Source organism: Pyxicephalus adspersus, chromosome 5, assembly GCF_032062135.1.
Source record: "Pyxicephalus adspersus chromosome 5, UCB_Pads_2.0, whole genome shotgun sequence".
Taxonomy (NCBI): Eukaryota; Metazoa; Chordata; class Amphibia; order Anura; family Pyxicephalidae; genus Pyxicephalus; species Pyxicephalus adspersus.
Genome location: NC_092862.1, coordinates 104,011,871 through 104,033,078, shown reverse-complemented (window position 1 = coordinate 104,033,078; position 21,208 = coordinate 104,011,871). Strand labels below are relative to the sequence as shown.

At 38.2% G+C, this 21,208-nt stretch overlaps 2 protein-coding genes across 3 annotated transcripts in view; both read right to left on the bottom strand.

Moving 5' to 3' along the window:
• SH3BP5 (SH3 domain binding protein 5) overlaps positions 1-5,257 on the bottom strand; it is a 47,146-nt gene extending 41,889 nt beyond the window's left edge. The window contains exon 1 of the mRNA XM_072412348.1: positions 4,963-5,257. Coding sequence (XP_072268449.1) covers positions 4,963-5,043 — 81 coding nt within the window. The 5' untranslated portion in view covers positions 5,044-5,257. The remainder of the gene's footprint in view (positions 1-4,962) is intronic.
• Positions 5,258-12,263: 7,006 nt separating this feature from the next.
• METTL6 (methyltransferase 6, tRNA N3-cytidine) lies at positions 12,264-21,178 on the bottom strand. Of its 2 annotated transcripts, none has more exons than XM_072412342.1 (6): positions 21,023-21,178; positions 17,072-17,383; positions 15,005-15,139; positions 13,317-13,487; positions 13,091-13,232; positions 12,264-12,512 (listed from the first exon to the last, which is right to left on the bottom strand). In XM_072412342.1, exons 2-6 carry the CDS (start codon positions 17,369-17,371, stop codon positions 12,364-12,366), a joined length of 897 nt encoding a protein of 298 aa, XP_072268443.1. In that variant the 5' UTR covers positions 17,372-17,383; positions 21,023-21,178; the 3' UTR covers positions 12,264-12,363. The 2 variants fall into 2 exon arrangements, with proteins under 2 accessions (XP_072268443.1, XP_072268444.1); XM_072412343.1 differs by having other exon boundaries at positions 17,072-17,380; positions 21,023-21,167.
• Between the last annotated feature and the right edge of the window lie 30 nt (positions 21,179-21,208).

Below are 21,208 nucleotides of genomic sequence, written 5' to 3'. Positions count from 1 at the left end.
GATGGTTTGCACTGACAGAACTAATCAGTGCTATGCACAAGGCACCATTCTGTCCTAAGGAGAGAGGAGGACAAGAGAGAGGCACCCGCTGCATCCTTCTCTATAGGCAATGACATTGGTCGCCCTCAATCCGTTCTCTGGTTAACCACCTGGTAGATGGCTAAATGGGGAAATTGCTGTACACATGCTAAATTTTCACATTAATGATACATAAATGATTTCATGATAACTGTTTGTCTGAAGATTTACAGTGACTTGCTGTGTGTGTGTGTGTTTAAGAAGTAGTAAAGGATCTAAAACAGAGATTTTAGTTGCAAAGATTTGCAAAGCATTAAAAATCCAATCATTATAAACCTGTAATTGTAGTTGTTAACAGTAATCTATGAGAGATTCATCTGCGTATATATCTATTAATTAATAGATTGGAGCAGGTATGCATGGAGGCCACTTACAATCACTTACCTAAAAGTGCAGAGACACAGCATATAAAAACATTGCAGTGCAGTGCAACAGATGCTGAAAAACTCTCATGTGTACTCACACCAAATAAAACAAAAATGGTAACCTGTAAAACACGTATAATTGTATCCTAAAGGTGAATGCAGAAACAATTAAAACATTACTAAATTAATAAAAGGAATGGAGGAGCTCAGCTATGAGAAGAGATTTGCTGAACTGAATCTATTCTCCTTTGAGAAGAGATGTTTACAGGGAATTTTGGTCACCCTGTATAAATATATACACTGTCCATATAGAGAACTCTTATCCCAATTATTCACTTTGAGATCATTACAAAGAACAAGAGTCACTCTTTGTCCAATGGTTCTCGTCCGATAATCGGCTCAGGGCCGATATTAGTCGAGAATCTGGCATGTGTACAACGGACGATCTTAATGGAAGTGAAGGGGGAGAGTGTGCAGCAGGGTGCCGCTCCGTCATTCTCCCCCTCTCCATAGAGCAGAATGGTGCTGTATGTACAGAGCTCGTCCATGCAGCGTGCAGTCCTTTGTCGCTGGAAAGGATTGTGAAAGATCCTTTCCAACAACAATTATTGCGTGTGTACCCAGCCCTAGGCTGTGCTACAGGCAGAACTTGGCTTGTTCATCATGTTTGAAATATTTGAAAGTTTTTGTAGATTGGGATTTTATTCTGCAGTATTGCCAGGGTTTCCCTTCAGCTTTCCCCTTTACTGACTTAGTGTTCTGCACCATGTCTCTTTCTGAGGGGTGACTATCTTAGTTGTGCCGGAGCTTTGTTTCCTCATATCGGACTATCCAGCAAGCAAAACATTGAGCAGTAAAGTGGTTATGATAAGATCCCATCTCAAATCTCATGAGATCAGCAGTCAGAGGCAGCAGTGCCTAAGATCTCAGACTGACGATGTACAGGTATAAAGCTGTGCCTAGGCACCATTTCTCAGGAAATTTCTCAGGAGGTATTCCAGACAAAAAAAATGTATATTACTTTATCATTACTGCTCAGACATTTACTTAATTTCTAAAGGTTTCTTATGCCATAGCATATGTTATGTTTTTGTGTTCAGTCCACTTTAACTTTTCGTATTGTTTATTAAGGAGAAACATCTTTTTAAGTTGAGCTCAAGGCAAATAAGGCCTAAAATTAAGATAAAAAAAGAAGGTAGAAACAAAGTAGGTGGGTACTGGATCAAATAGACAACTAGGTGGATGGATGTTGTATAAATTGCAAAGGCAAACAAAAAAAAATGAATGCACATACTTTGCCAAATACTACAATAGTGAATTGACACATTCAGGATCAAAACAGTGCAAAATAAACTCACCATCAATTCAAATTCACTCCAAAAAATATCTGCCCCCCAAGTAAACACTTTACTATGGCATTGCTACTGTTGCAAAATGCATCTAATGTCATATTGATCTACCCAAGAATGTCTTATCACACTGTGCAGGAATGATATGAAGCTGAACTCCAGCCCCAACCTTCCATCTTGCACAATTTTACAAGCTCCTTTCCTGTACTGGAATTGCTTACTCCAATTTCAATGCAGACAGACAGTTCCGACAATGAGTACCTGCAACTTATTTTGCACAGACAGATTCCACCTCATTTGCCAGCTAAGGGACGCCCAGTATGATCTAGCACAGGGGTTACTTTTAAAATGACCAACTCAAAGTAATCTACCAACAATAAAAACTTGGACTTAATAACTGTGCACGATAGGGTTCATTTTGAAAGGCAGGGCTCCGCGATCTACTTGTGTTGCCTTTGTGATCTACTGGTAGATCCCAATCCACCAGTTGGGCACCCCTGGTCTAGCATTTTCCTTCCTGACCTGACTGTCTCTAGTCCACACTTTTTATTAACTGGATCCTAGTTCTTTTACTCATGGAGGCTCTCAATCATCATGGAAGTTACTACAACTTCCTGGACGCTATGAACCACAATATGATTTGCCCGAACTGCAGAGTGATGATACCACTGGAACTAAAATCAGATATGAAAATGGAAAGAATTTAATTTTCTAGATTTAACTAGATTATAACAAGTCTGATTTAGATCTGTAGGCAATAGGCTGGCACAAGATATGGTAAATGAAAGTATGATAAATAGTGGTAATCAAAAATGTATTTAGGATTTTTTTTTTTACATGAACCACTGGTATCTAAATTTTGGGTAGGCAATCAGGGTATATAAGAATTTCGCAGTGCATTTTTTAGAATAGGATTAACCAAGGCAACAGCTTCAGTAATGTGCTTCCAAGTCCTTTACAATCCAAGTATTAGGCTGGTGACTGAGCTATATTGATTAAATGTAGGAGAGACATGTCAGGTCACTAAACTGGCTATGCAGTGTGAGTAACTTTAATTGGCAAAAAAGCCAAACAGAATTACAAAACTTTTGGAGAGTAAGAAAGTTTACATATTTTATTCTTATCTTTGGACCAGGCGTACACTAAGCTCTTTTGTCTACCAGGGGTTACAAAACTATAGCGGACCTTACATAGGATCACACATTTACTACAGTTGATACAAATAAAGTAAAGGTTGCATAATGATGGGTGTGTTAAGAAGGTTTAGATAAACCCCCACCACCACCCAATTACCCTTGAATTGTATTTACTTCCTGCTGTTTATACGTATTGTATGTTACAACACCAATTTAAAAATAATGCCTGATATTTTTGTTCAGAATGTGTATGTTCCTGTTTTTTTTTCTTTTTATTAAAAATTTACATTAAAAAAAAAGAAAGTTTACATATAAGCATGTCAACTGGGTATTTAGTGGTTTAACTTGGAATTCAGTTACAAAACCACAAAGTGTGGCCAGTGGAACACTGTACTACATGTTCACATATACTAACTCCATTAAACAGATTGTACTATTTACTAAAACTAAGGACTAAAAAGTCAAGTTTGCACATAAATGCTGAGTACCCCACATAAAATTCAGATGGAAATGCTGCATTTAAAAAAGTAACAAACAAGTACAATGTAATAAAATCCACATGTGAGATGATTAGGCCTCTCCATTCTATGACCCCCCACAGCCTGGCAAAGCCTAGCAGTGGGTATCTAAAGATATCTATTACTACTTTACAGTAAACAATGAGACACTAAACAGTTGTTCTCCCCACTCCATAGAGTATGTACAGCGCTCGTTCATGCATCTTTCAGTCTTTGTCAATCTTTCACAAACCTTTCAAACAATAAATTATTGAACGTGTGTAAGACTTAGAGACTCTGCATATGTTTTCAAGTTAAAAAGAAAAAGATTTGTGTGTTGGTAGATTTAGTTCATTAATTTAGCAACAAACCTAATTAATGAGTTGACCTTTTAATCGGTCAAAAAACATAAAATCATCTTTGGTGTAACAAAATTTTACTTCCTCGACCACCCAAAAGTATCTTCCAACATAATGGCTGGTCAGCACTTGTACAGAGCAACTGCTAGATAGATTCACAAAAATAGATTTAACTTGATGAGCCTGACCTTGTGACAATAATTTGGTTTAAAACCATGATCGATGCACAACCACAACTACCTCAATTTTTAGTGAAACGTGTTATGTATTAAACAATCCTCATAAATTTAGATCTTTTGTTCTCCAAATACCCAAATTATTATTTCTATCATAGAAAAATATATAGCAGCCATTATTCAGTATACCAAAAAAAAAAAGACTGCAAAGATAAATGTGTATGCTATAAAATCCTTTGTGTTGGAAACGTGCTGGAAGTCTGCTACGAACATGGGCATATTAAATCACTGAAATAAACTAGGATCCAAGCATGCTCATTCTGCCTTTGTTATACCAATACTGCAAAAAAAAAAAAAATCTAAGGTATACAGACACAATATAGGCTTGTGAACGGTCATGATGCATCACCTGGTTTTTATTATGGCACAAACATAAAATTAAATGTATGTTAACTATTCACCCAAAACACATCAAAGTTTTACTATCGGCTATGTTGGTTAACCAGCTGGACTAATGGCGGTTGATGTAGTTGGTCTATCCAATTTTAATAGCATACCCCTCCAAGCTTGTTTTACCTCCTCCTATTGCAGTTGTGCAATGACATCATTCCAATGTAATAATAAATTATTATTATCAAGGTAATAGTATCACCTATTCTTATGGTCAAAACAATGTGGCTGCCAGAACAGAATAGTTTATATACCAAATCAATAATCCCAATAGGCACTGCACTCCTATACAAAGTTGTTTTGGAAATTGCACTAGACATATTTATCATACCATAGCTACAACAATCGATACAGATTTTCTAGGTTTTAACAATACCAGAAATGAATAAAACAAGCATTAAAAATATAAACAAAGCCAAAACAAACATCCTCCTGTATATTGAAAAAACAGCCATAGGATGTCTGATCCTGCCCTTGCTAGCCAGGTAAAGCAGACACACCTCCCCATCACAGACATGGCAAGGGCCCATCTGATGGCTCTGATTATGTTACCTGTATTCTGGGGTCCACCTCCTCTTCCTCCTCTGGCTGTACATTCTCCTGACCCTTGTTTTTTATCCCCATTGTTTCCATTATGCTGCAAACATATGGATGGTTCCTGCAGCCTCTGTTGATGCCTGGAGGAGACACAAAGGCAGGAATGTTGCTACAATCAGATCTCCCTTGCACTCCTGTACATGTCAGGCAGCCCCTGCACAGCCTGTGTGTGTCAGTGGTGGTGCAGGGACACTGTCTGCTCTGCAGCTAACCCAACACTGTGGCAGCAATCCTCCTGGAAATGAATAGCAGCACAGAGGAACTGAACTCAGGCTCCACCTTCTATTGCTGTCACTGGAAGGAGAGAGGAAACATAGCTTCACTATCCCATAGCTGATTATTATGTGGGTGAGGTTATTGCAGCAGAGGCTACATCACTCTTATCACTGATACCATGCATGGAGAGGGGATGGCAGAGAAGTCAAATAGGCACCAAATGCTGTCTGATCTCTTAGAGTGTAAGCTCTGTGGGGCAGGATCCTCTTCTTTGAACTTGTTAAGCATGCAGGTTTGTCATCTGCAGCCCCTGTTTATTGGGGCTGATGCTTTACAAATAATAGTTAATCATCAAAGCACAATTTTTTATCTGTTTTAATTTATTAGCAATGTTTTAAGGAAATCTATAAGGAAATAGCTGACCTGGCATCTGAAAATACTACTTGCATGGTTATTATGCTAACTGCATTGAGTCACCAGAAATATACAGGTAAGGGCATTTTGGCAGATTTTCCCGCCATACGTGGTGCAGAAATTACAGATGATACTGGGTCACAAGAACAGCCAGAAAACTGGCATTTTCAGGAAGAGTTTGTCAATGGCGGGGCTTATATTGAGAATAGCTATCTATTGTCCCTACAAATCCATGGTCACAGATCCATATTTAGGGTGCTTTCTGTCTATTGTATCTCTGTGTGTGTATATTGTAATTATTGTAAGGAAAGTATATATAATTATATATATATATATAGTGGTACTCAGGTATAAATCCTTAATCCGTTCCAGATCCTTGGATTTATACCAAATTTTTCCCATAAGAAATAAGAGGAAAATCATTAATCCGTTCCCATGAAAAAAATCTTATTGTTATTGGCATATTATACATTGATGGGGCTGTATGAAATAACTTAAAAACGGCTTAATACTAAAATACATAAATACAAAAGCAATTAGATGAAATAAATGAAAATTTAATCCCATTTTACCTTGCTGAGAAGAGTTGAGTGCCTACTAGGATGGTGCTGAGAAGGGAGGAGGAGGAGATGTTCTGTAATTCACAGAGAGTTATAGCGTGGGTTGTTCACTGAATGGTAGAACCTGGCGTACTGACGCTCGTGGGTAGTCGTGGCTTTGTCTCGAGAGAGGTAAACATTTTGACCCATACAAGTTCTAGCACAAAGGTTGTATACCAAGCAAAATTTTTTGTGTCCAAACAGGACTTCTACCAAGTTGGACTTATTCCAAAGCGGACTTATACCGAGGTACCACTGCATAGGGGAGGGAAGAGCTGGAAAGGAAATGGAGTGTCTGGCAGAATCCCCCACTTCTTCTTCTGCAACTCTGAACCCCATCTACTTGCAGTTTAAACTCCTCAAGTGACAGACCCCCCCCAAAAAAAAAAAAACCCCTTCTTAGCGAAAACCCCTCTTTAGTATTCCCTCATTGAACATCACCCCTCACTGTCTATCCACGCAGTGCAGTGCAGCATGTGGGTGTCAGTGCAGAATTGCTGGGACTTGTAGTCCCTTACACAGGTGACACTAGAAGGGGAAAAAGCTTGGATTCGTATTTTATTAAGATAGCAAACAGGTTTTTTGCAGCATTTGGGCTGCATGGCACTTCATAATGAGAAAATAATGATTGTTTCCTGACATTAAGGCTGAATCTACACTGACCTTTTCCCCACCATTTAACCTGAGGCTTTAAAAGCCATGTTTGAAATTCCCATGCATTCCAATGGGCTAATGTACACCATGGCGTTTCCTTGAGGCGCATTTTTGAGCGCTAAAGATAACACTCCTTGCAACTTTTTAAAAAATAAAATGCAGGGTAAATGCAGAAAAACGCCCCCATTTATTTCAAAGAAGGTGTTTTCCTGTTTATCAACATTTAAAAATGTCAATGAAAGCTCCCATTGAATTCAATGGAGGCTTTTACAGGTGTTTTTAACCTGTTTATGAAAGCTTCCAACAATGGTTTTTAGCAGCACTTTGGAATCTGGAAGCCCACTAAATAAGGGGACTACCGGATCTCTGCCACCCCACCCTGAGAATGAGTACAGGGGTACATTAAACCTCTTACTCATTCCCTGAAAGAGTATTTTGTTAGATCTGTGTGTTTTCTGTTAACCATTTTTTTACAGGTTATCCCACAATGAAAGGATGATTCCCACAGCTGCAATCATGACATGAGCACAGCCTGACAGCGTGGGATCCCTAGGCACTAGGGGGAAAATGAGGACAAGTCTCCCCATTCACCTCTAGTGCTGATTGGCTGAGAAAAGAGAAACCCTGATGACGCTTGAGCCGCCATCAGGGTTTCCCCTTTCTCAGCCAATCACGAGAGTGGAGCTCTGCTCTCCTGACAGCTCAGCTTTCTTGATTGCTTCTGCAGCCGTAGCAGAGCTGTGGCATGTGTTCTGCATCCAAGAACACATGCCACAGCTCCGCTAGGGCTGAGAGAGCAATCAGCAGACCGTCCGTTGATTGGTTGAGAAAAGGGAAACCCTGATGACGGCTCAAGCGTCATCATGGTTTTTCTTTTCTCAGCTTTTCAGCAGTGGAGGTGAATGGGGAAACTTGGTAAATAGGCAGCTTGAACCGTCATCAGGGTCCCCCTTTTCTCAGCCAATCACGAAGCAGAGCAATCAGTGGAGCGCTGCTCTCCTAACAGCTCCGCTTTCTTGATTGCTCCCGCAGCCCTAGCAGGAGCTGTGCCATGTGTTCTGCATACACACACACACACATCATATTACGCTAACCTAAAAAATGGGCCAAACTCAGCAACAACTGTAGCTAGAGTTTGATTGGACAATTTTCGTGTCTGTAAATTAGCACACAAAAGTTATCTTTTTAACCATTACCATTCACCAACCAACCACTATTCCCCAGTCACCCATATAGGGAGATAAAAGAGTGCTTTCTATGGGAATATGATATCACAGAATTATAAACTATTCTGGTAAATATAATACCAGTAGTTCACCCCAGTGACAGACAGTGACAGAAGTTCTCAGCCTTCTTATTGTTCTTCAGTGATGGCAGATTTTCAGGAATATTAATGTCACATATGTAGAACATGTCTCATGGAATATATTTCTAAATGTCGCCCAATCCTACAAGCTATACATTTCTAAGCCATAATAACTGTACAAAGCTACCGGCCTGCACCCCAAGCTCCAAACCCCACATATGAAGTGAATACTGGGGTGTTTATATCAGCACCTCAAAGTATGTGAAGAGTCTGGATGACAATGTTATATATGTCTTTTGAAATACATTAGGTATTATACTTTTATCTTCAAATTCTGACTTCTGAGCAGTTCTTTTGCATGTCTGCTGATATGTTGTACCTTTAATGTTATCAGAATATATATTTCCTGATGTGTCACCCAGTTCTTGCCCTGAACCCCCCCACCCATTCCATTCAACACACACACGTTTCCATTCTTTTTATTATTTTGGGATTTTCAGGTTCTGTGAGACCTCCAGTTTCCATATGAGGCCTCCCAGCTGCCTACTGTAGGTAGGTATCCACAGTTGTTGTTTACCTGCATTTGACATATGTTCAGAATGCATCTCAAATGTAGATTAATAAAATACCATTTATTAGGCTTCTCTTTGCTGTCTCATTGGAGGCTAAAGCCCTGTGAATCATAAACAACTGCATTTTTAAAATAAAATACCAGGTCTGAATGAGGAATAATGTGCAGAACTAAGTTGGTAGTTCTTCAATTATCTGGGGCGAGGAACCCTGCACCAATTGTAATCCTTGTTCCTTTGCCATTGTGGAGTGGATTATATGAATGTAAGAAGCATTCACCTCTTTTAGGTCCATTTACATTCTGCTGTTCCCAGTAGGAAACCACATAGTAATAGATTATAAGCAGCACAATAAAATCAGAATTAAAATTATTTACACAAAAGTAAAAAAATAAAACACTGCAATGAACAAGGATTACAACTGGCCTTTGCAGAGGATTGACTTCAAGGTCAACCAGATTAGTTCCTTGGTATTCTTGTGTAGATATCTGGATACCTAAAGCTGGCCTTAAATGCTATAACCTGATTGTTATAAATTATAGAATGTCAGAGCATACCTCTGTGTTGTTATTCATCACTTATGGCCCCCAAACTGAACCTTCCAAGTGCACTGCATTTTTTAAATTTGGTGCACTGCTCTATTGTCAGGTCAGAATTTTTATTTCTTATGCAGATTTTCCCTCACTTCCTGTCTGGTTGTCAGCAGGACAGGAAGTATACGGTTATATCCCTCTTAATACACCTCGAAGCAGTAAACAGCTAACAGGGGTTCTAATGTAGCCTGACTCAAAAATTAAAAGGTTTTTTGTCTTGACTTTTATTTTAAAAGCCTATTCACACCAACAGCATTGGTGTACCCCAACCCAACAGTATTCTTTTAATAGGGAGGCTTTAGTTCTTTATTTATTTTACAATCATGCCTGCCATGTCACCTAGACAGAAAATTAAGGAATAATCTCTGTGTTACAATGATATTTAGCAGTCAAGGTAACAGAACTGTTCAGCTGTTTCGTTTCTAATTGCAAAATGTTTAAACAAAACTAAATTACATTATATAAAACTTCCTGTTTTGTTCAGTTTTTACACTTCCCTAAAATAAATGACTAAAGTAACTATACAATATTGATTGCTACTTCAATGTATTTCTGAATATGGTTTCCATACCATATTTTGTATACCAATATATCGTGGTTATTTTAGCGATAGAAAGTTAATGTAAAAAAAAACAAAAAATTACTAGTGCAAGGATGTGTTCTCCATTGTTTCTTGCTATCATGTCATTGATATACAGTAAAAAACACATTAGCCTAAAGCTCACCAAACACCTTGTAACCTATTTGTACAATTTCCTGGATCTGTCCACCACTGCCACTGCATGCTAGGGCCTGCCTGGCTGGAAACAAATTGATTGGCTAGTTTAGGTATGACCTTATATTACATCATTTTTACCAAACTAGCACAAGCATTTATCAGATATATCTGCTTATAACTGATTACATTTTGGTATTCAATACTTTCATAAAAGTCATTTTTGAATACAGATCTGTGCTAATTCAAGCCCTTTTGTTTTGCACATTTGTACTGAACTGATTAGCATGTGTTATATTTGTGGTAAGGCTTAAACAGGCCAATAAGATTAACAGGACAGAATATGCCAATGCTTTAATTTTTTTTTTTTAAACTCTTAGCGAATGTGAGTGACATATGCCCTACTGATAAAAGTTTTAAATTCAGTAACAGATATTTAGAATTTTTCATGTGTTTTTCTCAGAGTAACCTAATATACGTGATTATATTTAAAATTATATTATTCATTATTTGGACTCTCTAAATTGGCATACAGATCAACCTGTCCAATAGAAGTGAGAGGCATTCACAAACTTCAACACTGCAATGGGGAAGTCATAACTATCTTTAATCCCTCAGAGTTAAAAGCGAACCATTCCAGAATAAGAACTCCTGACTTCACTACAATTTCTCTGATCTTCACACTTTAGGCCATACCACACTAGTAATCACACAGATGAGTATTTCCTTGGCTCTACTTAAAAATACCATTGATGGTAACAATTACTTTAATCTGGATCAATGGCTTGTAGGTAGCAGGTATTAAAATATTTAAGTCAAAATTAAACAACAAAAAATCCTATAAATCTCTGCACTACATGCATATTTCTCTATTTTTGTAATCTATAAAGTTCATGTAGGTACAGAGTTGATGGCTTGTGTGTACAGCTCGTTATAGGTACAGTCATTTTGCATTTCGGATGCCGACCTGCTACTGTCTTAATTCAAAGATTAGTTAAGCTATTTTCATTCCTCTTGACATATACTAGGAGCAAACTAAAATTCTACAACTATCCATTTGAACAGTTTGGTCTATATGCAAGAAGAAAAACAAAGTAATGCATGCAAAACAAAAAATCATATTAATTTTCCAAATGCTATCATTACATGTTTCGACCCTGTACAATACAATATTTTTCATGATAGTTGTATTTTAATAACAGGGTAAGAATTGATTGTTGCTGCAAATTTCATAATTAAAATAATGAATAGGTTTATTTAGCCTCTGGTTCTCTAACAATTACACCCTGACCTAATTTCCATGTGTCACGTCATGGGAAGTGGAGATGAAGCACAAGCTACAATTAGGTCAAGGTCAAGTATGTTTATTTTACAGCCTAGTATATAGCAAATCATTTGCAATGCTCAACCCAGAATTTTTTTTAAGCCGGGTGGGAAGAAATTGTAGGTGGGTGGCAGCCGCTGTATTATGACCAAACTCTTTGGTAACCACCCAAAAACAGGCGGGTGGGTGCTGAAAAGTGCCGGGTGGTGCGCCCAGCTAAAAGGGCCTGGGGAGAAAAACAAACTGGGTATAACAGCCTAAGATAAATGCAGGGAGAACAGGCATTACCTAGTGCCATTCAGTGGTCAAAAGTGTAAACCCAAGAACAGGGGTGCCCACATTTTTTTTGGCTTGCAAGCTACTTTTAAAATGACCAAGTCAAAATGACCAAGTCTACCAACAATAAAAACTTGGACCTAATAACTCCTGTCCATGGTAGAGCTTATTTTGAAAGGCATGGCTCTGCGATTTACTCGCGTTGCATATGCCTGCGATCCACCTGTTGGGCACCCCTGCCCAAGAACAACACTTTTTCTGTGTCATGGTGACAATGCTCACGCTGTGTACTGTGCTGAAAAGAAGCCATTACCCATTGATAGCAAGTGTGTCAGGACTACAACACACCCAGCCCCCTTCCGACAAAGGTTTTGTAGTTATCGACTACAGCACCACTATGACTTTATTTAGACTTTCTATTCTACTTGTTTTTTTAACAAATGAATTGCATTTAGTAATGCCAGAAAAGTAGTGATCGTCACTTTATGGTTGGACAGATGTTATCCACAACTATGAAAGTGGAGAGTGCCACAATATTTCACCTGCAATTGGATTGGAACTGAACAAAAAATGTTACACTTTAAGACTGCTCGGTAAACACACTTATTTAATAACTTTTAAAAAATAAAAAAATCATATATTTAAAATGGTAATTCTGTAGGTAATGTTTAAAAGCCAACTTCAAAAAAATTAAAGCATCTGAAGAGGTTTATAAAATTTGCTCTGAACAAAGACTCGTGGTACACACAGGCCCTCCTTCTTGTTTACAGTCTCGCGTAGAACATACTCATTAGAAACTTCGGTGTATCCCGCTGTTGTAAAGAGACTTTGCAAAAGTTCTGAAAGAAGAAAAAAATTAAAAGATGAACTCCAGGCACAAATGTTTTAATTCTGTGTAAGTACTTGAATTTGCCCCTTTTACTGTAACTAGAGCCCTTATGGTGTGTTGTAGTACAATAAGTAGGCAGTCAGAGCAAAATGACAGAATGATAATACAACAAAGGGCCAAAGGACTACACTGTAGTCGTGGACAGCAATGCTTTAGGACACCATTATCTAATTTATCTGTCTGGATTTTGAAAAATAGAGCATGCTGTCCTCTTAGAACTACTACAAACATGCAGATGCACTGCCAACTGTGTGCTCCAACAACCGATCCATCCTCAAACTATTGCACACCCAAGTATGATATTGAACCCTGCAGATTGTTTTATTAAAAAGAATATGATTGGAATTCTAATCACATTTGATTAACAAAATTTTCAAGGATCAGAAATCAAAGTACTAAGTACTCAGTACTAAAGCTTGATAACAAAGTTCCATGTGTTACCAGATTCTGCTGTCTTAAACACCAATAGAGTTTTGAATTAATTTTAGCTCGTGATAACATTAAAATACAACTGAAGAGACAGTTCACCTTTTGTGAAAAAGTAAGATCGTGTCCCATCTTGTCTTACGTAGAAGTTTTCTCCGAGCTTACTCCCTGGTTTGAAGCGTATCATGGCATGATCATGCAGCCCATAGTCTCTGAACAAAACGCAGCCACCTGGTTTCAGGACCTTAAAGAAAGATTCCTTAGCTTTGGGTATTTACAAAGTGTACATGACATCTTAAAAGAACAGCATTCTTTATATACAAGGTACCTTGTAAATATTGCTAATAGCGAGATGCATTTTATCTGGATGGATTGCAGAAAGGACAAAGATTAAGGTGGCCACATCCACACTTTCTGCTGGCACGTTCTCTGTTAGATTGTCCTTGGTCAGATCACATTGGAAGGCTTTGCAGGTATTGGTGTTGTAAGATGGATTTTGCTAAGAATGCAAAAAGACCAAATTAATATGCTAACATACAATGCAAAATCTGACTAAACAGAACATAGCACTGATATTTGTGGAAATGCATGCAGTAGAAAATAAACTAAATGGACAAGGTGAAAAAGAAGTAGTAGCTTGTAAACTGCTATGATATTTATTGCTTATGCTTCTGTCTGAGCCTTGGATGTTGTTAGGTATATCATTACCATGCAGCGTTATCTGCTGCTAGTGAAGCGCAGTGATTTTGCTGACACTTTCAAGGAGGTGTGAGAGCACATATACCAGCTTTTTTTTTTTTTTTACATAATTTGTAGTTTGCAATCTAACTTTAGAAAGAGGCTGCTGAAAACATAATAATGTTAGCGACGCCAAAAGCTTAGGAACTGCAGACACAAGATATGCCCCGGTTCGGTTACTAACCTAGTAGCAGTTTATGTAAATATTATTTTATTCTTCATTTTCTGTAGTGTTTTTTTCTCTTATATAGAATTTGTTACATTTAACAAATAAATATAAATGGTCTGTATACTAACAAAGCATAAGCGCAAGCAAATGTACGAAATACACTGATACGAAATTCAAAAGAAGTGACCAGCAAAATTGTGGACAGCAGTGTTCAACCCAGAATTCTTTTAAAGCCGGGTGGGAAGAAATTGTAGGTGGGTGGCAGCCCCTGTATTGTGACCAAACTCTTCAGTAACCACCCAAAAACAGCCGGGTGATTAATGAAAACTGCCGGGTGGTGCACCCCAGTAAAAGGGGCAGGGGAGAACAGGGGCTGTTTTATTAGAATCATAAGTCCTGTTCTGGGGTCCTGAAGCCCAGAGGCTTTGTAGAGATTTGGATAGGATAAAGCCTCCACTTAGAGAAGATGTTTTTGTGTGTTTTATGTTACGGGCAAAACTTCCCTGCATTGGAATGTGTTTATTTGCTACCTTACTGACGTCAATACCATTTTTGCCTGGCTTTCAATATGATATCAATCTATATATATATATAACCTACATCTACAAAATAACTAAACCAATTACCTACTTACTGACTTCCTCACTCATAACCTCATCACGTGCACAGCTGCAAGACTTTTCTAGAGCTGCCCCGACTCTCTGGAACGGTCTTCTTCATCCTATTCGGCTTGCCCCTACCTTCTGCTCATTTAAAGAGACCTCAATAAACACTTTTTTCAGACTTGCCTACCCATCTTCTTCAGTCTCCTAAAACCCGCACTACTTTCCATCACTCAAAATACCCCCTCCTATTGTGTGAGACATCCCCCACATCCTAGAGAACAGGGTCCTGTTCTCCTCCTGTGTCACTGTCTGTAACTGTCTGTCATTGGCTCCCCCTCTTTAATGTACAGCGCTGCGTAATATGTTGGTGCTATATAATCCTGTTTATTAATAATAATAAAGTATATTATTCAAAATAGCAAATACATTATTCAGAATAGCACAAAACAAGATAAGAAGCCTGGTAAAACATACAATTATTAAAAAATATCAATAATCACAAACCTTTACAAACTGCACAGCTCTAGGAGAAAAGTCACAGGCATACACAAACAGACGAGGATCCTCTTCTAGGAGTGGGAACAAACAATTACCCACACCACAGCCTGCTTCTAGGATAGTGAGCCTTTGGTTTTCAAACTGGAATAAAAAACAAAACACACAATAGAACATTGAGCATTGCTGACATAAAATGGAAAAATCACAACTTTGTACCAAACTAGCCAACACAAGAATTGGGAAATTGGTATAAGGGATTTTTGTGTGTAAACATCATGGGGATTTTTAGACCTTCATTTGTGGATCGTATTAATCGTGATTTCTAAAAAATCACTTATAGGAAGGTGAAGCTTGTCAGGTGGTTTTCACTGTGCTTCACAGTAGAAACATTTATTTATTGGTATTGTTTACGTTTTTCAGGTTTTCAATAGGTATTGATGCAGTATTTCGTATTTTGTGGAATTTCTTACGTTTTCTATTTTTGATCTTATTAGGCAGCTTTGTTTGATAGCATGGGACTACGTAATATGTTGGGGCTAAAAAAATACTGTTTATTATTTTTATTAATAATGGAAAAATATGCATGTATTCCATGTACTATACTCAACGACAACATCTGCAACTGCACATAGTTATGGATCATTATTAAACATAAAAGCTTTCATTTTACTGATATAACCACTATTGACTATGATAAATTCCCATGGTAATGTCTTGACCCATTAGAATAGGCATTTGATATGCCTATTGTCCTGATCTGTTAAAAACATGTACAAGTCCATATATATTTATTGCAATTTCTGCATAAATTATGTTCATATATCTCATTATATATATATCTGCAATAATGTTCATATATATAAAAAGCAAGAGCAGAAGTTTTCCACATTTTTTCTATAGGCTTGCATGCCATTCCTATAAAATAGCCTTTCTTTACATTTAAATCTTTGACAACAGTGCCATCTAGTGACCAATTGTATGTAGCATGTACATTTCACCGACTAGTAGGACTGCAAATCTCTGGACTGAAAAGGACAAATGTATTGTATGTATTGTTTGGTCTAGGGATCAATGTATTAATACAATAGATTCACAACTGAAATTCATACAATGGTAAAAAACTGGGTCAGACACTTATGCCAGAACTAAACCTCGCACATGATGTTTTTCGGCACACACACAACAATCTAATGTATATGTACAATTCACTTCTATTCTAACCCTTGATAACGGACAGTTTTTAAGTGGACTTGCACTTGGAGTTCCCGGTTTCTGTAAAAAAAAAATCCTAACAAGGCAGGGACATGTGTCAAAGGGTGATAAGGAAAAAGCATTGGTGGCCACCAACATACACACACATATACACATCTTCAGCTTTGTTTTAAATGATTGTTGACTCCTGAGCTGCTGCCTCTTTTTACAGAGAACAAATGGTACAAAGGGTAATGGCTCTTTACTTTTATTTAATGATGCAGCCTATATCACTCTTTTCTTTCATTTGCTGTTACACAGAATATTGTTGAATTCAAGAATTAATATTGTTTTGGTTTACTCTTTGGGCTGTACTTTTAGCCCATCAATACATTCTATGGGATCATGCACAGCATTGTTATTTTCAATGTAAATTAAAAGACTCATTGTGCCACCTAGTGGCCAATTATTAAAATGCACGACAACCACTATAGTCAATGCTATATCGTCTAACACAAAAAAGTAAAATTTAGGGGATTCATTTATAAATACAACCTTTATGTATTCTTACACATACAGCTCACTAGAAAGAATTATTAATGGTGACTTATTATGCATAGAGCTGAGAGATGACAGAAAAAGCCAATTTGCTGAACAAGGAAGATAAATTGCTACAAACGTGTCACAGGTCTCTTTACACAGAGTAAAAAAGCTTGTAAAACACAATACTTTTTGTGCGTATTTACCAGCTTTTCTTCATGTTTGCTTTGTTATCAACTGTTCTGGTGTGGGCACATCCATATGTGGATAGTCAAGGAATTGAAGAGTTTCCCATTCTTTAATCAGATTCCACAATCAAACCGAAAAAACAACTGTTTTTACCTTCCTGCAGGCTTTAAGTTCTTCAAACTCCCTTGTGGTCCAGTGTCTATCTTTAAAAAAGTTTGTGCTGTTTCTTTTGTAAAACAAGTCCCAGTTCTTCTGTGCATCTGTTTCTAGTTTCATTTGCTTGAACTCTGATACCAGAACATGATCATTTTGTAACTTTTGTTCCACTTCAGGACTAACACTTATCACTTGGTCAGATTTTTTCTGAAATAGTGCCTCTGCTGTGGTAGGTGCATCGCAGATAGAGCCATCCTTTCCTGCTGAGGTATCCCCATCCAAGGCATAGGAATCCATGCTTTACAACTGCTGTGCAAAAAACATGAAAGAAAAACAGAAAATTAGCATTTAAGTATATTTGTTGTTGAAAAAAATCAATAAAAATCATTACATTTACTAATATTTTCCTAAATACAAACAGTGATATGATCTTTACCAGTACTGGCACAAATGTAAAATTTGTAGCACAATCTAAACTTGGATAGAAAGTTAGAGTATTGGGTGTTGGTGGTGATACTTATCACTGGTATTTCTGAAATAATCTAGGTGCCTACCCTCAAATATGTAAGACAGCCAAAAAAACAAAGGAGAGAAATGGAGCAGGGTTTTCGGCACAAAAAGTGTATTTATATGTATTGCCAATATAACAAAGTAGTGTAGAACAACACAGATTCAAAATAGGTCATCATACATTCTAGTGGTCTAAACAATGTGATTTAGGCCCAGGGGGCACTGAATACAATACAAAGTATAACAAATTCGATTTGGACCACAATAGTTTCTTGTGGTCCAAAACAGGCCCCAGGGGGCACTAGACATGCAGCAACTCGTCAGTCATATACATTTACTTGCTATACAGATATATTAACCATAGATTCATGTTGCTAGTTGTACCCAACACGTTTCGCCTAATCTGGCTTCCTCAGGGATATTTGGCAACATTTTTTTCCCGCTAGCAGTAGTTGTTGTGTATGATCCTGTAGAGTGGTATACTATGCTTATTGTTAAAGGTCAGGAGGGTATAGTGCCTTCAGTCGATGTTTAAAGTGAAGTAACATTGATCTCTCCACTATAACAGGCGCAATGCTGTAGCAGGTTTGCTAAAATTCTAATATGACAGATTAGGAATCTTATATGATGCCACGAGCCAACAGTCCTGAGTAATTTGCTTGGGTGCAGAGGAACCCTAGGGGCTGAAAACCCTGCTCCATTTCTCTCCTTAGATTTTTGGCTATCTTGGATAGAAAGTTGACTTAAAACAAAACTTGTGATTAAAAGCTGAATACATGGTTTAAACTCTTTACCTGCCATGTCTGTGTTATTCTGCACCAGCTCCAGCCTCTGACTGGATAGTAAACACAGAATCAGAACTAAGATGAGATCATCACTTTGTAAATACTTCTCTTTCTATCAGCATACAAGGTAATTGGCTTATAGTATGGCTAAGTTCTCCCACACTTCAGCCCTAATATGCAGGAACACTTAATATTTACCCACTGCTTTGTAGATTGCAAGTATGTCTCCATAAAGCAAGACATCAGGGTACTTATTTTTGAAATGGTCACTACATTGAACACTGAGGAAAACAATAAAGAAAGGAGAAGTAAAAGTGAAAAGCATTAAAGACATAGGAATGCTGCTGTCTTGTAAATTCAGTTGAGTAAATCCTAAAAATTGAACAAACTGAAAATCCAGTGTTCTCCCCAGCTCGTTTTTGCCGGACGCACCACCTGGCACTTTTCACTACCCATCCGGCTGTTTTTAGGTGGTTACTGATGAGTTGGGTCACAATACAGTAGCTTACCAAACCCCACAATTTCTTCTCACCCAGCTTAAAAAAAATTTCTGGGCTTTATGGTAAACTAAAGTGAGTTTTTTTCTGCCACCATGCCAACAATGTCTCACTGCCTCTATCATAATATTCAGGGCTCTGCTGGAAGCCGATTACCCATCTCTCCTTCATTCTAAGGTGAGCCCTAAGGACCAAGTTACCATGAGGATGCTAGTCTCATAGAGGATAGAAATAATATATGAAGAATACACTCCAACCCAAAAATTTAGAAGGAGTTTAAACTGTACAGGGTGATCTCATACAGAATAACTGCTATGTAATACTGTTTCCTACTCTTGCCAGTCAGCAGCTATGACTCCTTCATAGACACAGGATATTCAAGGTCTCTCAATGGTGTTGTGCGATATCAGATATTGATTATAGCCTTTTCCGCTGACTAAGGTGCAACACTTATCTGTAGAAATGATCAGCGAGGGTTTTGCTTCAAGAAGTGATGCAAATAGAGGAGCTCATCCAGCCATGCCAAGGGTTGCCCACTTAAAGCAGGGACAACTCTAAAAAGCCACATGACAGGCACTAGGTAAAGTACGGTAGTGGCCATATTTGTATACCGCCAGGTTACCTAAAGCACTTTGCCTTGTGTCTGTGGTTCTTTGAAGATGCGCCTCGATAGATCAGATGTTTTGTATCATTTGATAGCAGAACCCTTATTATTAAATAGGATTTAATTAGCGCCAACACATTACACGGTGCTGTACAATAAATAGGGGTTCCAAATGACAGACAGACAGACAGACAGATAGATAGATAGATAGATAGATAGATAGATAGATAGATAGATACACACAATGACACAGGAGGAGAAGACCCTGCCCAGAAGAGCTTACAATCCAGGAGGTGGGGGAAATGGAATGGTGGGAATTGGTGAGGGTTTTAAAAGACAGAAGACGACCTGGAATTTTAGTATGCAAATATGATATATTTATGTTATTCTACAATAGGATATAAGCATCAATATGTATTATTGTTCCTTTTCAGCTATGTTACTCTCAGTACATCCCCTATCGCGTCGGGCTTGAGACAATCTCTGCGTATAAACATCACCCTTTTGACAATTTCAATGGGGTCGCTAATCCAATTTCGTGTATATTTATTAAGGTGATTTGTATTAAAACTTGATTGTATGACTTGCTTGATGCCTAATACAATATTTACTTTGCCAAAAGAACACAGCTTTCTCAATTTCTCCTCCTTATTGTTTTTCCTTTCTGCTGGGATCCATCTATTGTGCAATTTTATATTGGTGACCTTGTCATTTAACCTCCCTGGCGGTATGAATACTAAATATTTGTAAATGTAAAAGCGGTACATTTAAAAATACTTAGTATTTTACATTTTCCACCTGGTCCCGCCCCATAGCCACACGCTCTCACGCACATGCCCGACCGGCATCTGTTTGCCCTGGCCTCGCATCATTCACACGGCAGGGACGCAGATGCCAACCGGGCATCGCCAGGTTACACAAATGCATCACCAGGGGAAGTAGATGCCAGGCTTTGCTGGAGGACGCCACTGGCACGCTTACCTGGTAAGTTATTAAACTCCCTGGCAATTCCACCAAGAGTGTGGCTCGGGGTTACTGCTTTTGGTATGCAAAATTCACCCCGAGCCACACTGGGCATTATTGCTAAGCGTATAAAAACATGTAATGTGGTAATGACAAATTCAAACCCATCAGGTTTTATTTGCTGTACCCACAGGAAAGATTCACTCCTACTATTTGTCCTGGTGACCCCCTATCACTGGATCAGAGATACCAATACTAAGGTTGTCACCAGAGCCGGAGCAGAGGAAATCTTCCAGTGGGGACACTTACCTCACATAACTTCAGGTTATTCTATAGCATAGACAGTGAAGGGAGGTACAAAAAGAATAAAGATATAAAAAGACAATTTATTCCTACACTAAAACAAACAAGTTGGCTTGAGACACACTGACCACTACCTTGTGCTTTGTTTGAAGCCCATCACAACACAGGAAGAACATACAAACTCCATATAGATGGGTTTTAGGTGAGATTTAAACCCAAGACAAGACAGCTAACCACGTAACCCCCATACTAACCCCCAATTAGCTTTTACCCAACAAAGACTTACCTAGTTTGTCACAATGCTGTCAAAAAGACGCATTGGAAACACATCTTCAGGGAGCCGGGACTGCTTCCGGTCGGCAGTGACAACCTATATTTGTGAGTGTGTGTCACATACAACTATCCTATACAGGCTGCTACCACATGCAGGATATGGAACCATTTAACCTACGTATTGTTCCCCCCGGAATAT

Coding starts and splice junctions, on each gene's coding strand:
- METTL6 (XM_072412342.1), bottom strand. CDS start 17,371: ATGGATTCCTATGCCTTGGATGGGGATACCTCAGCAGGAAAGGATGGC. Junction 13,233..13,316: donor CTATTAGCAATATTTACAAG/GTACCTTGTATA, acceptor TCTTTCTTTAAG/GTCCTGAAACCAGGTGGCTG. Junction 12,513..13,090: donor ATCTTACTTTTTCACAAAAG/GTGAACTGTCTC, acceptor TTCTTCTTTCAG/AACTTTTGCAAAGTCTCTTT.